Source organism: Theropithecus gelada, chromosome 5 (genome assembly GCF_003255815.1).
Source record: "Theropithecus gelada isolate Dixy chromosome 5, Tgel_1.0, whole genome shotgun sequence".
Classification (NCBI taxonomy): domain Eukaryota; kingdom Metazoa; phylum Chordata; class Mammalia; order Primates; family Cercopithecidae; genus Theropithecus; species Theropithecus gelada.
Window position 1 is genome coordinate 38,048,420 of NC_037672.1, and position 22,063 is coordinate 38,070,482.

General features: G+C 37.4%; 1 protein-coding gene across 2 annotated transcripts in view; it reads left to right on the plus strand.

Moving 5' to 3' along the window:
- The window catches only part of KLHL5 (kelch like family member 5), a 61,135-nt gene extending 43,712 nt beyond the window's left edge, over positions 1–17,423 (plus strand). For both annotated transcript variants that reach the window (XM_025386101.1, XM_025386102.1), the window contains 4 exons: positions 3,045–3,207; positions 8,403–8,615; positions 10,568–10,739; positions 16,139–17,423. In XM_025386101.1, coding sequence (XP_025241886.1) covers positions 3,045–3,207; positions 8,403–8,615; positions 10,568–10,739; positions 16,139–16,195 — 605 coding nt within the window. In that variant the 3' untranslated portion in view covers positions 16,196–17,423. The remainder of the gene's footprint in view (positions 1–3,044; positions 3,208–8,402; positions 8,616–10,567; positions 10,740–16,138) is intronic.
- The last annotated feature ends 4,640 nt before the right edge of the window (positions 17,424–22,063 follow it).

Consider the following 22,063-nt stretch of genomic DNA (forward strand, 5'->3'; position numbering starts at 1 on the left):
GTACATAGAATGTGATTGCTCATAGTCCAGTTATTCTGTGCAAATGACACTGTGCATTGAATACTGTCAGTGGTTCTAGGTGCCATACAGAAGACTTTACTGAACTGCAGCAAGTTGAAAGGAAAATGATCACATGGCTCAAAACTGTCTTCTTTAAGCCCTAATTTAAAAGTTTTGTGTCATTCAACACAGCAATGTTCTTACTAAATTACCTTGTAATTAAATAACTGTTACAAATTTGAACTTACAAAATAAACTTTTTTTTTTTTTGAGACAGAGACTCGTTCTGTTGCCAGGCTGAAGTGCAGTGGCGCAATTTCGGCTCACTGCAACTTCCGCCTCCCGGGTTCAAGTGATTCCCCTGCCTGAGCCTCCCTAGTAGTTGGGACTACAGGCGCTTGCCACCATGCCCAGCTCATTTTTGTGTTTCCACCAGTAGAGACGGGTTTCACCATGTTGGCCAGGATCGTCTCAATCTCTTGACCTCTTAATCCACCCACCTCAGCCTCCCAAAGTGCTGGGATTACAGGCGTGAGCCACCATACCTGGCCTAAAATAATCTTTTATTTAAGAAACATTCCTTTTATCTCTTCATATGTGGGAATTTTATGGACATTTCATTCAAAAAAGGAGTTCTGCTAATTTTTTTTTTTTTTTTTTTTTTTTTTTTTGAGACAGGTTCTTGCTCTGTAACCTAGGCTGGAATGCAGTGGTACATTTTTGGCTCACTGCAACCTCTTCCTCCTGGGCTTAAGCAGTCCTCCCACCTCAGCGTGTCTAGTAGCTGGAACTACAGGCATGCACCATCACACCTGGCTAATTTTTGTATTTTTGGTGGAGACAGGGTTTCACCATGTTGCCCAGGCTGGTCTGGAACTCCTGGGCTCAAGCAGTCTGCCTGCCTCAGCCTCTGAAAGTGCTAGAATTACACTTGTGAGCTACCACACCAGGCTTAAAATTTCTTTTCAAATCCATTTTTTAATGGGTTGAATTAGGTGAACCCCTTAAGTTTTCTGCCCCCTTTGACATATTACGCATTACATATACATGTATATATGTAAAATTAGAGAGATATACATATATCATAAACAAGTATATACAGTATGTGTATATATTATACATGTATATTTTGATATATTTTTGTTTATAAATAAATATATACACATATAACATGTGTATATGCACGTATAAGCATATAAATAACATGTATGCATATTTATGTACACATATATGTGTGTATATATGTGTACACACACACACATATAAAATCTCCAAAAGCTAGTACTGGTGGGGTACAATATGTAATAAATGAGTGGAATAATACGTTGATTTGGGTCATGCATGAATGATAAGTATTTTTCTTATCTGGCTGTGATTTCACAAATTAAAATATATCTGTAATACAGGGGTTCTTTTGGTCCCCAAGTGAGACATTTTATGTCACCTGGCCATGATCATGTCACACCTCTTCTCAAATCCCCCTACCTTAAAGCCATCTCAAAGCCATCTCAAATCCATCACGGAGACCGTTCTCCATCTCATTCAGAATAAAATCCAAAGTCCTTACAAGAGATAAGATCAGAGTCCTTATCTGCAGTCTCTGCCCTGCATGCTCTGGCTCTACACTCTCCCTCATCTCTTATATTTTCCCCCTCACTCACCCTGCCTAGCCAGACTGGCCACCTTGTTGTCCCTCAGACACAGTGAGCATACCTCAGGACCTTTGCACTGCCATTTCCTCTACCTCACCTTCTCTTCCCCTAGCTATCTCCAAATCTGGTTTCCCAACTTCATTCACATTCCTGCTTAAATGTTACCTTACCAGAAAGGTCTCCCCTGACCCTCTCTATCCTTTTACTCTGCGCCACTTTTTAAATTAGCAATGGTTATTAACTAAAATATATTTTATGTCTGTTTCCTGACTATAAGATTTATGAGGGCACAGCCCTTACCTGTTATATTCTGTTGAGTGCCTGGTACTTAGTAGACATGCAGAAGATATTTGTTGAATAAATTAACAAATGAATCTAGCTCAGCTCCCTGCTGATGAATCATACCAATAGATTATGGTATCGAATCTAACTATAGTAAAATCTCACGAATTTGAATTAATAGGGGAGAAGGTATAAAAATACTTTTCCAAATATATCTTAAATCCAAATTATTGAAAAATGTTTTAAATAGTAGCAGTGTATGCATCTGGTGCAATTTTAAAATAATTTTACACTGTTGTACCTAAAAATATTGCCTGTAAAATTTTTAATTTTTTTTAGAGACAGGGTCTCACTCTGTCATCCAGGCTGGAGGTGTGATCATAGCTCAGTGCATCCTGAAACTCCTGAGTTCAGGGGATCCTTCACCTTAGCTGGGACTATAGGTAATGCCACCATGCCTGGCTAATTTTAACAAAAAAATTTCATAGAGATGGCAGCCTTCCTGTGTTGCCCAGGCTAATCTCACAGAGATCCTTCCACCTTGGCCTCTCAGAGCTCTGGGATTACAGGCTTGAGCCACCTCGCCCACCCTTTAGAACTTTTTTTTTTGAGACAGAGTCTCACTCTGTTGCCCAGGCTGGAGTGCAGTGGCGCAATCTTGGCTTACTGCAACCTCCGCCCCCAGGGCTCAATCAATCCTCCTACCTCAGCCTCCCAAGTAGCTGGGATTACAGGCACCTGCCACCATGCCCAGCTAATATTTGTATTTTTAGTAGAAAAGGGATTTCGCCATATTGGCCAGGCCTGTCTCGAACTTCCCAACCTCAAGTGATCCTCCCACCTTGGACTCCCAAACCACTGAGATTACAGGCATGAGTCACCACGCCCGGCCAGTCTCTAGAACGTTTAAGACCAGAACTCCCATGCTATTTCAACTTCCCACCCACCCACCCACCGACCTACTAAGAACACTGAGGACACATGTCTACATTATAAATGTTTACTCAGTTCCATTTGTATGTTTAAGGCTTATTGTACTTATACTTCAATTAAAATGTGATTTTTAAGACAGCGGCCAATCTGAAGTCATTGTTTCCTGTCTCCTTATAGGTGTGGCTGTACTAGAAGGTCCCATGTATGCTGTAGGAGGACATGATGGCTGGAGCTATCTGAACACGGTGGAAAGATGGGACCCTCAGGCTCGCCAGTGGAATTTTGTTGCCACTATGTCTACCCCCAGGAGTACAGTAGGTGTGGCAGTACTAAGTGGAAAGTAAGGAAGTACCTAAAGTTCTATTTAAAATGCAGTACACCAAATTTATTAAGCTATATCATTTCTAATTTAAAGATATACATAAATACAGTGATTTGAAGAGACTTTTAAGACAGTGTCTTCTATAATAGTTGTAAATATAAACAGTTGATTGTTAAGCTAGGCTTTCATTTTAATATGCAGATACTGTACATTTCTAGTTATTTTGAGTGAAGACATTTTATATTAACGTTCAATATTAATAAGTTGTACTGTAAAAATCTGGTATATCTATATTAAAATATTTTATTTAATATACTTTAAAAGTATATTATCTGTATTATGTTTAAAAGCATGTATGGTCTTTTAAAAGTAGTGTAGTCTCTCTCAGTGTTTCTCTAAAAATTCCTTCCATCTTTTCTACTGATTTATCCTGACTTTCACCTCTTTCTTATCTTGGAAAACTGGTGAAAACGAGAATGGATTTATAAAGAGGTGCTCTCTTGCTTCTTGTCTGCTCTGAATAAATAAATATAGGTAGAGCCATCACTAATAGCTCTGTTACTCGGAAAGTAAATGTGTGTCTTTTTTCAGTCCTTTCTTCTTCCATAAAATGAAGCCGTCTGTGGTTGTTAAAGAAAAGTTATTTGTGGGGTACCTTTTGCTCATTTAGAATGCTTTATCATTGTTTCCAGAAAAATAAATGAATCAAGGTTAAAATAGAATTAAAATTATGTATAGAATTTTGTTATTGATTATTATAAGAAAAATGAAAAATTAGTGAAATGTTTTTTATTTTAGGACCTAAGATCTTGTTTCTTCAGGACCCATCAGTTATGTTCTACTTTTTGGTACTTTTTTTAAAGCACTGTTACATGTGATAAGATGGATAAATGGAAATCACTTTTTAGATGTTTTTGATCTCCATGCCCCTGCCCTCATTTATTTTAGCTAAATAAATCACTTCAAAATTCATCACTACATATCTTTCTAAACTCTTTGATAAGAGTCAGCCATTAAATAATCTAGTAAATACAGAGAAAAAGAAAATGAAACAGTATCTTCTCGGCTTTGACCCTTTGGTTTAAACCTTTGGGATTGATTCATTGGATTAATTTTTGTTCAGCAGCATATTTCTTAGCCCTTATTTCTAATAGAGGACAAAACAATAATTGCCTTCTCTGAAACCTGATTTCCGGACCTACAGTAGCTTAGCTTTCTAGGCATAGAAACATCTTACTTTCTTACCTTTTCTTGCCCTCTAATGAGAAATATTTCAATCCTTAACCCACCTAAAGTACAGTTAATTGAATATAATTCAGAGACAACCTAATTAATCATATCAGAAGCTAAGGATCTCTAATCTACTAACTATTAAGAAATTTGATTTTGAAAGTATAGTATATCTAAAGAATCTGGAATAAGTAGAAAATATGCGGTTGGTTGAAAAAAACTAACGACGCATCTTATCATTGCTTTGTGGTTTAGAACAAATCATTTCTCTGTGCCTCAATTTTTTTATTCTGTAAAATGAAGAGCTTTGATTTTTGTGGTTTTTGTTATTTTAACTTATTTATTTATTTATTTTGAGAGAGAGTCTCACTTTGTCGCCCAGGCTGGAGTATAGTGACACGATCTCAGCATACTACAGCCTCCTCCACCTCCCAGGTTCAAGCGATTCTCCTGCCTCAGCCTCCCAAGTAGCTAGGACTACAGGTGTGCACCACCACATCCAGCTAATTTTTGTATTTTTGGTAGAGACAGGGTTTCGCCATGTTGACCAGGCTGGTCTCAAACTCCTGACCTCAGGTGATCCACCCACCTTGGCCTCCCAAAGTGATGGGATTACAGGCATGAGCCACTGCGCCTGGCCTATTTTAACTTATTTATAATTTCTTTTTCTTTTCTTTTTTTTTTTGGTGGGGGGTGGTGGGGGAGTAGACAGAGTCTCGCTCTATCTCCCAGGCTAGAGGGCAGTGGGCAATCTCAGCTCCTCCTGGGTTCCAGTGATTCTCCTGCCTCAGCCTCCCAAGTATCTGGGATTATAGGTACCCGCCACCATGCCCAGCTAATTTTTGTATTCTTGCCAGGGTTTCACCATGTCAGTCAGGCTGGTCTCGAACTCCTGACCTCAAGTGATCAGCCCACCTTGGCCTCCCAAATCTTAAAATTTTCCTACCGTGTTTGACAGAAAGAAACCTTATTTAGACTTCCAGTTGCTCAGGCTACCTTTAAGGCACTGGCTGGCAAATATTTTTAGCAGTTAAATCTCTCTTTCAAATGAAATCTTAAAAATACCTCAATATTTAAAAGGCAAATGGAAGTTCAAGTTTATTTTAAGCTTACTTAAAATGTATCACAAGTTCAAGCTTATATTTACTTATTATAAAAATCTGTGGAGAAGAGTAAGTGCTGAAGAACAGAAGAATAAATTTTAAAGAGCATTCAGCTTATTTCTGTGTCTTGTCTTGATTGTCTAATATGAGGAAAATCTTGATTCACAGATAAGAGGCTGAAATGGTAACAGTTATTTTAACTACTAGAGTAATTTAATTGGAATTTCAGGAAATTCTTCAGTTCAATTGCCCAAACAGTTTGAAAGTAGTAATAAATCTTTTTTCTAAGTTGAATCTCAAACAGTATCTGCCAACTACTTGCATTCCTTTTACTTTTGAGACAGGGTCTAGCTCTGTTGCCCAGGCTGGAGTGCAGTGACACGATCACAGCTCACTGCAGCCTCAACCTCCCTCCCAGGCTCAAGCTATCCTCACACCTCAGCCTCCTGAGTAGCTGGGACTACAGGCATGCACCACCATGCCTGGCTAATTTTTAAAAAATGATTTTTTGTAGAGATGGGATCTCACTGTGCTGCCCGGGTTGGTCTCAAATACCTGGGCCCAAGTAATTCTTCCCATCTTGGCCTCCCAATGTGCTGGGATTACAGGTGTGAGCCACCATGCCCAGCCTACTTGCATTCTTGATCATAATTTTAAAAGTCAGGCAAGACCTAAATCTTACTATTAAGTATATATAGGTAGTACAATACTTTCACAAGTTGACATAATATTTCTCTTTTTATTATAATAGACACTATCATGGGGAAGAGAGATGAGTTCTGAGTCTTACATGACATTTAATTGAGCAAGGTGATATTTTTGAAAATTAAAAATAATTTTTAAAATTTGAAATTCAAATGAACCATTTTTAGACTCCCTCAATTTCTTCATAGAATCCTATTCTTAGAACACAGTTTGAAAATCATTGCTTGAGATAATGATTATTTAGGAAGTGTTACCAATTGATTTTAACCCTTAATATTAGCTGAATATAAACACTGTTTGTACACTTAAGATCTCCTGTAAGTGCTATTTTCTATAAGAACACAGAGACAATTAATTTTTCTCTGTAAATGTTTACACCATGATTATCATGTACTAGGCAGTGTTCAAAGTACTTTAAATTTAATTATCAAGAATCCTATGAGGCAGGGTTTATAGATGATGAAATTTAGATGGAGGTTAAATAACTTGTCCATAGTCACAACTAGTAAGTGGTAGAACCAGAATTGTCTGGTTCCAGAGTTCATGCTCTTAATCGTTGTACTGTACCATTCTTTACAATTAAGACCCACGAGTCCACTGTTCAAGAGGGTAAGAGGCTTTAAAGCCTATTGTGTGTGGGTATGTGTGGGTGTGCACACATGTGCACACACATATGCATGTGTGAATTATTTTAAATTACTGATCCTCCCTAATTGTTGAAGGCTTCTTATGTTCTGTGATCCATATTTAGATAACTCTTCTACCAAGTATTAGTTGAAGATAAGAATAATATTAAGAACTAGAACATAAACAAGTTACTAATAGATAAAAGTTTTTAACAGATAAAAGAAGTTTTAAGATAAACTTTAATAGATGTTTCAAATAAATTTCAATTTCCATACTATTAATATAGTTTAAGTTTAGAACAAGATATTGCTACAACCATATGTTGCTGTTTAAGATATGGTCATCTTATTATTTAAGAAACAGTTTCAGTGACATAGTGGCATACCTTAATTAGGAAATCTGTGGTTAAATATGTAGATTTACCTAAATATAAATACCTAGAGTTTTAATTGGCAGAAATTTGGGATAATTAAAATATTATTTCTTGAGAAATGATAAAAACAGTTAAGTATTAACTAACATTTGTAAATTCAAAATGTATAATGTTTTTGATGAGCAACAAAGTAAATTTACTCCTTTAAAAAACTAGTAGAAAAAATATTTATAGAGAGCTTCCCAAATGAATAGTAAATACAACAAGATTTTTGTTTAACAAGAAATACTGTGTTCAAATATTTAAAATATTTTACAAACGTTTTAGGTTCAGAGTAAAAGACTATTTCAAATTAGTGCAGTGTATTGATTGATAATGAATTTAAATTGATCTACTAGGTAACATTTAGGTCGTTCACGTGATAACCTATATCCTTTTCTGCAGTAATTTAAATTAATGAAGGATCATTGTTCATATGTAACAAATGTTACTTTTTATGCCATTGTTTCAAGCTATATTTTTATTCTCCTATTTCACTATTACAAGTACATTCTACATGACTGTGTTGACTGTCCAACTGTTTGTTCATTAATAAAACTATGTGTCCCGATTCTGCTTCTTACTGGGTGACCCTGTGCACGTCTCTTACTCTCCGTGAACCCTTGTTTCTTTACCTGTGAAACAGGGATTCAAACAGTTTCTTATATCACTGTGATGATTAAATTAGTACATATAAAGTCCCTAACCTATGGTAGGTGCTCAGAGAAGGTTAGTTTCCTTCCTTGATAATAAAGTCTTAACTATTAAAAAAAAAATAAGCCATGGTATATTTATACACCATATTTTGTCTATTCTAAGACACACATTTTAACACCTCCAGAATTTCAGTGCATATTACAATCAATGGTGACTTGTCAAAGAGATGGCAGTGGTGAAATAGTTGTCAGTGCCTTCATGTGCAGTTTGTTTTCCTTTTCATGTTTATACAGAGTGATATAAGATACTTACATGTGTCATTTCAAACATAGCATATCTTCTTTAATGACACACACATTGACAGTGTGTTTTATAACTGATGGCACCTTAAATTCAATGAAATAACATAAGAAGAGCCACTTTGTTCTAAGCATAATGGCACAATGTCTTATTTATCATTTCATTTATTCTTTTTACAGACTTTATGCAGTTGGTGGTCGTGATGGAAGCTCTTGTCTCAAATCAGTAGAATGTTTTGATCCTCATACTAATAAGTGGACACTGTGCGCACAGATGTCAAAAAGGAGAGGTGGCGTAGGAGTGACGACCTGGAACGGACTGCTGTATGCTATAGGGGGGCACGACGCTCCCGCATCCAACATGACTTCCAGACTCTCAGACTGTGTGGAGAGGTAATTTCCTGCAAAGAAAAACTAGGAACAAGAAAAATATATATATAAGTCTCTGATACTTATGTCTATTTGGAGAACATGTTGGAGAACTGGAAGGGAAAGTCAGCATTCAAAAATGCAAAGCAACTTCACTTTATAACAGCCTGCTCTCACAGGAACTGATACTTCCAGAAAAATAAGTTTGTGTTGAGCATGCACTACACGCAAGCAATTTTACTTTATATGGGATATTGGACCTAATAAGAAGAGGAGCTTGATGAATTTTATGCAGAATGACTTAAGGGCTGTAGGCTAAATAAAAAGCAAAAAGATAGGGACATTTCTGTGTGTTTTGATATAAAATAAAAAATTAATAATAAGGCTTACAAACTTAAGTCATCTCAGCTGGCCTGGCAAAACTCAAGTATGGTACCAGGTAGAGAGCCGAAGAGCAGTGGGAGATTTGGATGGTAGGTCAGGTTCCCATTTCTTATGTTTAGTCTAGTACAAGGAATAGTGAGAATTGAATGGATTTAGGCGGTACAATCAATAGGAGTTTGTCTGAACACTCCAAAGCAGAAAGAAATACCGTTCATACAGGAAACTGAAAGGTAGCCATTGTGGCTGGAGAGCAAAGAGTCATGGGGAGGGAATGGCAGGAAAGGAGGCGGAGTGGGCAGGGTGGGTGCAGATCATCTAGACTCCTTGAGGCATTGTTAAGGGTTTTGGATTATAAAGAAAAATAGGAAGTTAATGAGCGCCCATGTGTGACAGAGAGTGTGTGTGTGTTTGTGTGTGTGTATGTCTGTTGGACGTGATCAGATTTTTTTTAAAGATTAGTTTGATTTATTTAAGTTGTACATGACCAAGTGACCATAAGAAGGATAAAAAATAAAGTCAAAGTTTGTTGATGATAATGAGCACTCTCTTAGTCTGTTTCCCATTGCTATAACAGAATACCCAGGACTGAGTAATTTATAAAGAAAAGAGGTTTCTTTAGCCCACAGTTCTTCAGGCTGGGAAGTTCAAGATTGGGAGGCTGCATCTGATAGGTTCTGGCGAGGGCCTTGTGCTGTGTGATAACATGTTGGAGAATTGGAAGAGAAAGTCGGCATTCAAAAATGCAAAGCAACTTCACTTTATAACAACCTGCTCTTACAGGAACTAATGCATTCACACAAGAACTAACCAAGGAGAAAAACATTAATCCATCTTATCAACCTAATCACCTCTTAAAGGCCCCACCTCCCAACACTATTACATTGGCAATTAAATTTCAACATGAGTTTTGGGGAGGATGAGCCACATCCAAACGATAACAAGTGCTCTCTGTATTGGTGTTGTTTGAGAAAGCGGGAAAGTTACAACTGCATTTCACTTATATTGGGGGGAAAACAATTCAGACCTATGCTCGTTTCATGTTGTAATCCAGGAAAGGAATGTGGAAGTGTTTATATACTTTGCCCCATGAATTATGGGCTTGCTGTTGTACTACACTCAGTGGAAAGCTGTTCATTGATACAACAGATTTAGGAGCAATATCAGTCATCCTAGCATGATGTATCTGCTCTTAGCTATACAACTGTGGGCAATTCTAGTTAAGATACCTCATGAAAGGAGCAAGAAAGCCCAAAACTGGACAGCTACAATGATTGAGGCTGTGAGCCATCTTACATAGAGCTTAATGCATTGATTTCCCCAAATTTTCAGTAGGTAATCTAAGGTCTGAAAGCAGTTTTCAGTACTGACCCTAGCTCCTTTTAAGTGTTATACATCTGTTAAGTGGATCTGTTAATATAATACTGTAAGTTAAAGTTGTCAGAAAAATATTGGTATTTTTCTCAAAAATATGTTCAAATGTATTTGATTTACATAGTAGATAATAAGTCAGAAGATAGACTTGAAGAACAAAACTGTTTTTACATAAATATTTTAAGAATAATGTCAGCTCTGGTTCTAAAATTTTCTTTCAGATATGATCCCAAAACAGACATGTGGACTGCAGTAGCATCCATGAGCATCAGCAGAGATGCAGTGGGGGTCTGTTTACTTGGCGATAAGTTATATGCTGTTGGGGGGTATGATGGACAAGCATACCTTAATACCGTGGAGGCTTATGATCCCCAGACAAATGAGTGGACCCAGGTAGGGCACTTCATGTTTCATTATTACACTGACTATCTTTATTAAAACAATTCTTATGGTAAAACGGATCCCCTCAATCTTGTCCAATACTGAAATATATGGCATAAATATGACAATCACCTCTTGATTAAAGATGAGAAAAAGAGGCAATGTTTAATTTTATCACATAATTAAAATCCAGAATTACCTTTGAGATGTAAGTTAATACTCAGAGAAATTATAATTATCTGCTACCACTTGCATGATGAGGTATTCTAACCTGATTAAAGCCGATAGGACTACACGCAGGCTGTAACAATGGGAGGGGAGACTGGAAAATAAAAACAAGGATAGTAGTCAGAAAACTATGAACAACTTGCCCATGCATGAGCAGTGATTTTTAAATACTCAACCCATTGATATTTGGGAGCAGATTAAAGTCCTGATAACCTAATGAAGATGGCAACCCTAAATTACACTAAGTAAGAAACCTGATCTGGCAATCTTACTAACAGAAAGAATTTCACCCTTGTGTATTTCTGGGAGGGTCTAGCACTTCTAAGAATGATCTTTTGAGATCTTTGCTTCCGTCATCACCAAGAACAGAATCAGGAATTTGTGCTTATGACACCGAATTCAGTACTTGGTACATAAAAGACAATAAATGTTTAGCTGAGCCAAGATTGTATTGTATACAAGGAGCAATGGTAAGTATTGTCAAGAAAACAAAGCTTCTGTGAAGCCCCACGGTCATGTAACCTAAGGTCTTGGGTAGGTAAGATCTACATGTGCAAGGGGAGAATGCACCACACAAGGCAGTGGGTATTTAGTGTCCCGTGGTACAGGCGCCAAGTGATACAGGAGATAAGAGAAAAAAGAAAGTGGTTATGGGGAAAGCTTTAGTGAGAAAGAAGTGGGATTTAAACTAAGCCTTAGTGAATTGATCCAATTCAAAAAGATTGGAAAGAAGAAACTGTGAGAAAATGTGAAAGAAATGTCACCAAAGCAGAATTATGTAAGACATATTGAAGTATGACTGGTTATAAGGATCTATGCTTGAGAGGAGGAGGAGTGCTTACTGGAGAAGATTGGGGTCAGAATGGAGATCTGTGAGACCAAGGTGGGAGGATCACTTGAGGCCAGGAATTCCAAACCAGCATGGGTGACAAAGTGAGATGCTATCTCTACAAAAATTTGTGGGTTTTTTGTCTTGTTTTGTTTGGTTTTTCAGATGGAGTCTTGCTCTTGTCGCCCAGGCTGGAGTGTAATGGCACGATCTCAGCTCACTGTAACCTCCACCTCCCATGTTCAAGTGATTCTCCTGCCTCAGCCTCCCGAGTAGCTGGGATTATAGGTGCCCACCACCACACCCGGCTAATTTTTGTATTTTTAGTAGAGACAGGGTTTTGTCATGTTGGCCAGGCTGGTCTCAAACTCCTGACCTCATGATCCACCTGCTTCGGCCTCTCAAAGTGCTGGGATTACAGGCATGAGCCACCATGCCCAGCCCAAAAAATTTTGAAAAATTAGCAAGGTGTGGTGTCACGTACCTGTAGTCCCATCTACCTTGGGAGGCTGAGGCGGAGGATTGCATGAGCCCAGGAGTTGAGGCTGAAGTGAACCATGATCATGACACTGCACTCCAGCCTGGACAACAGAGCAAGACTCTGTCTCTTAAAAATAAATAATCATTTAATAATAATTTTTTTAAAGAATGGGGATGTGTGAAGGCCAAACTAAAGAGTTTGGTAACAAGAATCCAGCAGAAACTTTCAACCAAGTGAATGATGCAGTTGGGGTCACATAGGTTGGGTTAGGGGCAGGGGAAGTGAGGGCTGGATAAAAGGAAAAATATTTAGAGGATTGCTTCAGTTGCAAGGCTTGAAGCATTCAATGTAGATGGATTCAAGAGATATTGCCAAGTCTTGTTGATCTTTCTTTATAAACACACACTTGCTGGGTTGAATTGGGAGGTGTGGTCTCTGAAGAAAACAGGAAAGGAATGATGAGAGAAGTTCTCAGAAGACAATGGAATAGAGCATCTAAACGGAGGAGTAGGAGTTTCAACAGTATAAGAAAGAATGAAGATTTGTCATTTGTAAAGTTATGGGATTCTCTGAGAATCTGATAGAAGCAGAAGCCAGTACACAGTTTCAAAAGTAAACAGAAGAGGCCAGGCACATAGTGGCTCACACCTGTAATCCCAACACCTTGGGAGGCTGAGGTGGGCGGATCTTTTGAGGCCAGAGTTCAAGACCAGCCTGGCCGACATGGTGAAACCCGTCTCTACTAAAAATACAAAAATTAGTGCTCCTGTAGTCCCAGCTGAGGCACAAGGCTGAGGCACAAGAATCAGTTGAACTCAGGAGGTGGAGGTTGCAGTGAGCCAAGATCGTGCCACTGCACTCCAGCCTGGGTGACAGAGCGAGACTCTGTCTAAAAAAAAAAAAAAAAAAAAAAGTAAACAGAAGAATAGGGGGTAGGAGCTAGAGAGGCATGCAGTTTTTAAATGATGATGATAGAAAGTGATTATTTATTCAGCACATCTTACAGACCAGGCTCTGTTTAAGCACTGTAAAGAATTTAATCTTCAACAACCCTATAAGGTTGAGTTCTGGTATTTTCCCACTGTACAGGATGAGGAATATGACACAAAGGTTAAACAGCTAACCCAAGGCCACATAGCAAATAAATGGTAGAGTTAGAATTTGAGCCAAGGATTTTTTTTTCCACAATAGAGATGACAAGAGGGTAGAGAAAGATTCTAGATACTAGAAAGAAAGAAAGCAAAACTTGAAGGGCACCTTTCTGAGAAAAGGGCAGGAAACAGAACTAGGAGCAAAGACTGGGGGGCAGGCGCAGTGGCTCATGCCTGTAATCCCAGGACTTCAGGAGGCCAAGGTGGGTGGGTCACCTGAGGTCAGGAGTTCAAGACCAGCTTGGCCAACATAGTGAAACCCCATCTCTACTAAAAATACAAAAATTAGCTGGGTGTGGTAATGTGCACCTGTAATCCCAGCTTCTTGGGAGGCTGAGGCAGGAGAATCGCTTGTACCTGGGAGGTGGAAGTTGCAGTAAGCCAAGATCACACCATTGCACTCCAGCCTGGGCGACGAGAGCAAAAACTCCCTCTCAAAAAAAAAAGCAGACTGGTCACCCTCAGACTAGAAGAAAGATCTTACCCTCCAAGGCTTGGGAAAAGATGAGAATTTGAGTGTAGTGTGAAGAAAAAGATAGAAAAACAGGACTTAGATTGTGTGGGCTTTATTCTGTTTCTTAAGTGAGATCACTTGATGGAGGGAGGAAGGGATAAGATTGAGAGCTACAAGATTTCATTGGAAATTAGATGATTACCTAGTATCAGCTTCCCACTATGGCAAAAACAGTTGTGAATGACACCCAAGGAGCTCAGAAAGATAAGAATCTCTTTCTGACATGCATTTAAGCCCTAAGTCCAGTTATATACATGATTTAAGCCCTATCAGCCAGTTATTTGAGACTTGTTATTATTTATAATTAATACTTTATGCTAAATAATCCCATGTCAAAATTTATCATCAGTGTCCACATAGCTATTTTTCTTGTAAGCCACCTCTATTACTATGTTAAAGCACCTAAAAATGTGAACTCATTTTCATAGTATCTGAAAAATGTAAGTTTTCCTGGGCCAGGCATGGTGGCTCACCCCTGTAATCCCAGCACTTTGGGAGGCCGAAGCGGACGGTTTGCCTGATTTCAGGAGTTCGAGACCAGCCATGGGCAACATGGTAAAACCCTGTCTCTACTAAAATACAAAAAATTAGCCAGGTATGGTGGCGTGTGCCAATAGTCCCACCTACTCAGGAGGCTGCGGGACGAGAATTGCTTGAACCTGGGAGGTGGAGGTTGCAGTGAGCTGAGATGGCACCATTGCACTCCCGCCTGGGTGACAGAGCAAGACTCCGTCTCAAAAACAAGCCAAATAAACAAAAAAATTTTGAAATTTTCCTTTCAGTGTTCTGACAGATGGACATTTGTATAGGCACTAAAACAAGATGACAAAGTCCTAAGCCACTACCCCCTCACTACCAGCCTTACCTCAAAGCAAGAGGTGATTGTATTGTATTGATTGATTGTATTGATTGATTGATTGATTGTGATTGTATTGTATACAAATTCTCTAAGCTACACTTTCTAGCTGGTTGTCATGACAGTGTCAACTATTCACAGTGTAGAGACTAAATGTCTTGGGTGATTTGAGAAGAGCTACTAATTACAAACTGACATTTTGATATAAATGATTTTTGAGGTCAGTTTGATAATGCTATAAATAGATACGGTTTTAAAATTGGTTATTTGATTGTTCCAAGAGACTTACAGTGATCAAAACAACTGATTCAGATGGAAAACTGCTAAGTATTCTCTTATAACTGAAATCTGACCTGTTCTTAAAATCTACTCATTGGTCTATGGGGTCAAACTGATTAGGAAGTCATTTTGGCATTTGACAAAAATACTTTAGTATATACCCTAACATATATAAGTACAAAGCAAACCTTCCTAGTACTTTTCATTACTCACCCCCGCCAATCCATGTTAACATTTTAACTCTCCTGGGTCAAATGCATAGATTCTTACTGCGTTCAGAGTAATTCTTCAAAAACTATTTTTGTTCACACTTTTATTTCCACTATAAATTACCCAGTGTCTAGAGTTCCTATTGTTTAAAAAAGAGGTGAAAGATTTAAGAATTGTTCTTTATCCATAAATTTAGATTGTATTCCTTCCTAGCAACCCTCCCCCGACTTCTCTCTCACTGTAACAGAGCTCATTCACTGAGTTTGTTTCCACTCCTAGGGGAGTTGGATGGGTAGCATTTATTATTTATTTAGTCTGCTAAAAAGTAGTAGAATGGGTTTAGACTTTTCAGCCGTGCACATAGAAGGTAGTCAAAAAATGTGAGGTTACGAGTTCTTCTAGAATAAGCAGATCCCCAGGCATTCAGAGTATTTTGTGTGCTATCTCTGAGACAGCATGGCTGTTAGAGGACCTCTCTAGATAAAACTTGATCTTTCCTCCATATTGGTCACAGTGTTACTGTAAGTGTTCAGCATTTCTTCATATCCATACTGTGCATCATTTTGGCTAAAACAGAGTGTTTCATGTAGATTAATTCTTGAGCTGTTTTTAAAAATCACCTTTAAAGAAGAGTGAATGCTACACAATCAATGATATACCCAGAACAACTTAGGCTGTGAAGCTTTGCCATGGAGAGTGGTTCTTGGGAAGAGGACCAGGCCAGAAACAGCACTGATACAGCAGGGGCCAGGGCGGCAACCCTTTGCCAACAAGTACAGGCTGCTTCAATATTTCACCAACTGGTATAGTAGAGTCGACATTTTAACCTACAAATCCAATACATATCTCTTTTTCTTTTTCAGGTTGCTCCACTTTGCCTAGGAAGAGCTGGAGCTTGTGTTGTGACTGTAAAATTATAATTTAGTGCTCTGTTTTCTACATGAAGACACCGTCTTCCTTTATTAATTTAGTATAATTATTCTATCAATGGATACATTTTTAGTAAACGTGCATTGTCACAATCCTGGGCACAAAGTGCCTGATCTCAAAGTGAAGATAGTAAAACAAAGGAGGAAGCAGTGGATGGACCAGGATTAATTCCTTTCATTTCTTAGTAAATTAAAACATGCAGCTGGTGGATTGTGAACACACATTCCTGATGTAATATGTGAGGACAAATGCACTGCCCTGGAACATAACCCAGTGCTAACTGGGGGTTTCACTTAATTCAGTCAAGCACATCTTACTCACATCCAGATTTATTTTCCTACAGTGCAGACACACCAGATGAAACTTTAAAATGCTACTGTTTGTAAGCTTATCATACATGAGTTGCAGTAATTTGTTTGCTTGTTTAACCACAACCACTATTTTAATGATACACTAAAGATAACACTATTTAGTTTTTTCAGAAACATCTGCATTATATGTGTGTTGGTTGTGGATTTTGTTTCTAAAATTGGCTTAGTCCAATAAATAAAGAAAAGCATTAAGGACTTAAAGCAACAATAACCAAATAAAAACTTGATAGGATCTTTGAAGTCTATTTAAATATTCATTCCATTACATCTAGACTCACCAAGAACTACATGTTATGATGTTAAGTTGAAGTTGAAACATGATGTTTTGCATTAAATTTAAGATATGCAAATTTATGTAGAGAAAATAAATGTTATATACCCTATAATGTTCTTTCACCTAATTAGTATTTAATTATATGGATTTGTTTTATATTATAAAAGATGCTTTGATTTTGTCTTTTGATATTGACAAAATTTTTTGGATATCCTTATGTTCTCAAGTCTGTATCTGCCTCCCCTGCCTTATTTCTTATGTTTTGCCACAGTTAACCCATTGTGCTTCTTTGTAATCAAAGTTTGTGGGGGAATGGGCTTATTGAATGTCTAAAAACTAAGTTTAAAGTGTTTGTTACCCTAAGTTTTTTACATTTGTAAACTCTAATTACATATGTGAATGTTATTACTCTCAGTGAATTGTTATTGTTTGCAAAAATGCACTGGGCAGTAGCATTTTGTGATAAATCCTACAAGATATAAGTCATTGAGATGTCTAAGATGCTTTTTATTTTAACCCCAATTAGTAACCACCTTATGGAAAATAATATTTGCTAATATTGTTTATTGTGAACTAAGAATCAAAGTTTTTGTATGCATCAATGCACTTAATCCTCACAACAACCTTATGAGGTAGTTCTATTACCTTTTTATAGCTAAGGAGATTGGGGTACAGAGAAGTTAGCCCCAAGGTTATATACCACAAGTAAGTGGCAGAGCAGGGATTCATACAAAGGCCATCTCACTCAGCAGTCTTCACTCTTACTATTCCTACCACTAGGGAGAAAAAGAAAGATTTCGGCTGGGCGCAGTGGCTAACGCCTGTAATCCCAGCACTTTGGGAGGCCGAGGCAGGTGGATCATGAAGTCAGGAGATCGAGACCGTCCTGGCCAACACGGTGAAACCCCGTCTCTACTAAAAAAAAAAAAAAAAAAAAATCATGAACCCGGGAGGCGGAGCTTGTGATGAGCCAAGACCGCGCCACTGCACTCCATCCAGCCTGGGTGACAGAGCAAGACTCCGTCTCAAAAAAAAAAAAAAAATTTCATTTTATGTGAGGAATTATTTATTTTAATTGTTTAAATCTCTTATGGAATTTTACAGATTTTGCTTTAGAAAAGTAGATGCAATATAATATATTTCAAGTTTTATACATATTAGATGAATTGCATGGTATTTTAGGCAACTTAACTATAAACAAATTTATTCATAAAAACAAGCATTGTTGCCAACAATTTAGATGACCTAGATTAAAAAACACACCAATTGACAAAACAGGCTCAAAAGGAAATAAAAATTCCGAACAGCCCTATAACAAGTAAAGAGATTGAACCACTACTCAAAAATCTCCCAGCAAAGAAAGTCCAGGACTAAATGAGTTTACTGGCAAACTATGCCAAACATATGAAGAAGAATTAACACTAATCCTTCTCGAACTCTTCCAAACAATGGAATAGAAAGGAGCACCCTGTGACCCATTCTCCAAGGCCAGCATTACCTTAACACCAAAGCCAAAGACCTCACAGGGAAACTACAGACCAATATCCCTCATGAATATAGATGCAAAAAAACTTCAAAATACTAGCAGGCCAAATCTAGTAGCTTATTAAAATGATCATACAGCATGACCAAGCAAGATTTATCAAAGAAGTGCAGGGAACATGGTTCTACACACAAATGTCAATCGATGTAATATACCATATTAATAGAATGAAGGGAAAAAACAGCATAATCACCTCAGTTGATAAGAAAAAGCATCTGACAAAATCCAACACTCTTTCATGGTAAAAACACTCTGCAAACTAGGAAGAAAAGGGAACTTTCTTAATCTGATAAAGACATTCATAAAAACCCACAGCTAACAACATAATAGCAAAACATTGAAAATTTTTCCCCTAATATCATGAAAATTCCTGGTTTCCCCACTGCTATTCAGCATTATACTAGAAGGTCTAGCCAGAGCAATTAGGCAAGAAAAAGAAATAAAATGAATCCCAAATAGGAAGAAGTAAAACTACATTTGCAGAAAACATGGTCCTATGTACTAAAAATCCTAAAGAATCCACACAATGATTCCAGCTGATTTTAAAAATTCAGCAATGTTGCAGGTTGCAAGATCAACACACAAAAGTCTAAGAAAAACCTGAGAGAAAATTAAAACCATTTATAATAACATGAAAAAGAATAAAATACGAATAAATTTGACCAAGAAAGTGCAAGACTTGGACACTGAAAAGTACAAAACGTTGCTGAAAGAAATTAAAGAAGACCTAAATAAATGGAAGATATCCTGTGCTGGCAGGTTGGAAGACCTAACATTGTTAAGATGGCATTACTCCCAAAATTAGTCTATAGATTTAATAAAATCCCCATTAAAATTCCAGTGACCCTTTTACAGAAACAGAAAAGCTGACCCTAAAATTTTTACAGGATTGCAAGTTACTGAAGGCACTCAAGTTTGTTCAAAACAATCTTGAACAAGAATAAAGGTGAAGGACTCGCATTTTCCAGTTTCAAAATTTACTGCAAAGCTACTTCAATCAAAACAGTGTTGTGTTGGTATAAAAATATATAAAGCAATAGAGTAGAATGGAAAGTCCGGAAATAAATTACGTCAATACACTATGGTCAATTGATGTTTTTGACAAGGGTTCCAAGACCACTCAATGAAGAAAGAACAGTGTCTTCAACTAATAGTGCTAAGACAAGTGAATATTCACATGCAAAAGAATGAAGCTGTACCCGTACTTCATACCATATATAAAAATTAATTCAAAATAGATCAAAGACCTAAATGTAAGAGCTAAAACCATAAAACTTTGAGAAGAAAATATAGGAATAAGTCTTCATGACCTTGGATTTGGCCATGATTTCTTAGATATGGCACGAAAAGCACAAGCAACAACAGCAAAAAAAAAAAAAAAAAAAAAAAAAAATTTGGCTTTGTCAAAATTAAAAGCTTCTATATATTAAGGGACACTATGAAGAAAGTGAAAAGACAACCCACAGAATGGGAAAAAAATCTTTGTAAATCTTAAATATCTGCTAAGGAACTAGTATCTAGAATATATAAGGAACTCCTATGCTCAACAAAAAGACAACCCAATTTTAAAGGGGCAAAGAACTTAAATAGACATTTCTCTAATGAAGATACACAAATTGCCGACAAGCACATGGAAAGATGCTTAATGTCATCAGTCATTATGCAGATCAACACCACAGGAAGATACCACTTCACACCTATTAGAGTGACGATAACCTTTAAAAAAGAAAATAGACCTAGGATCTAAACCCATAGGTAAAAAATAAATAATAGAGAAAATAAGGGTTAGAGAGGATGTGGAGAAATTGAAAACCTTCATTCATTATTGGTGGGAATGTTAAATGGTGTAGCCACTGTGGAAAACAGTTTGGCAGTTCCTCAATAAGTTAAAGAATCACCATATGACCCAGCAAGTCCAGTCCTGGACATATACTGAAAAGAACTGAAACAGGTGTTCAAGAAAAACTTTCACACAAACATGCTTCGCAGCACCAATCACAGTAGCCAAAAAAGTGGAAACAACCCAAATGGCCATCAGCTGATGAATGAATAAACAAACTGTGGTATCTACACATGGCAAAATGGAATATTGAGCCATAAAGAGAAATGAGGTACTGATACATGCTAAAACATGGATGAGCCTTGAGCACATTTTGCCAAGTGAAAGAAGGCAGACACAAAAGGCAATGTATCACGTGAGTGCATTTATATGAATATCCAAAATAGGCAAATCCATGGAGACAGAAAGCAGATAAATGGTTGTAAGAGGCTGAGAGAAAGGAGGAGTGGGGAGTGATTGCTAAAAAGGAGTTTCCTTCTAGGGTGATGAAAACGTTCTGGAATTACTTATTGGGGATGACTGCACAACATGGTGAAGGTACGCAATGTCACTAATGGTAAATTTCACATACGCTTTACCATAATGTTTTAAAAGCTTTATTAGCTACATTATGTTATGATACTTAAATGTCATAATAATAGCATTCTGTACGCTTCACTAGGATCAAAACACTGGATTTATATACATCCGGAAGAGAATTTTTTCAGTGTAATTTGCAAATAAATTAATTTCTAAAAATCTGACAGAAAGGCTCTTAAATCTTAATTTCAACCTAAGAAGGGAGTGAGAAACACTGAGAGCCATGAGGGGAGAGTTAACAGGAACTCCCCCCCATCTGGTGCATGGCAGGCATTCCACAAATGTTTTCTAAAAGTTTAAATAGATATCTTTTCATGAACTCTGTAATATTTGGAATTGTTAATAAGTCTTACTCAAAAACAAATATTCAATAAAATGGTATTTAATTTTACTGTGACTAGATAATAAATTTTCATGTAATTTTTTTATTTTTTAACTGGAGTAAAACAAAATCAAATGCCATGAAAAATTATAGGCTACTTACGGCATTTTCATCATTCTGAGTCTTAAAGAACTTGTAAGAACACACCACCTCTCCCATCACAGCCTTTGTCCTCATTCCTAAGGCATAGGAGAGTATCATGTTTATTTTGTATCTTCTCTTGGGGCTGAACAAAGCGCAAGCCTCTTGAAGAAATGCCGTATTGACTGATGTGGGTATTGGCATCATCGCTACACTTCACTGCCACCCTCATTTCCCCCTAGTCCTGGGTAATTATTTGGGCTAACGAGGTACAATTTAGAGAGCAAACCCAGGGAAGCTCGGGAAGCAAATCTAGTGCCCTGGATCTTTGCCCAGGCTCAAGCTGGTTCCATTTCACCATATTTCTTTGTGGATAATAAACAATTATGTTTAATTGAGGTATTTTCACATAGTTTTGAGGACAGCAAAAATCACCTGGTGGCCATCAAGCAGACCATCCAGAGGCAAAACTCCTTATCTGAGGAAGTCAGAAGTCATTAGACAGGGCGCCCTATTATCTAAAGCCAGCATCTGGTACTAGGCTTTGTTACCAAAAATGTATTTAATATAAGTAATTAGAACTTTTTATACATCTCCAGAATGAATGTGTGTGAAAAGTTACTGTGCAACCCTTGCTAACATCAAGGCACCAAAATGTCTACAAATGTAATCATTTACCATGGCTTGTGTAACAAATGTGGTCAAAATTACCCTTAAGGTCCATAAATACCTTGTTATTAGTCCATTTTCACACTGCTCTAAAGAACTCACACCTGCAATCCCGGCAC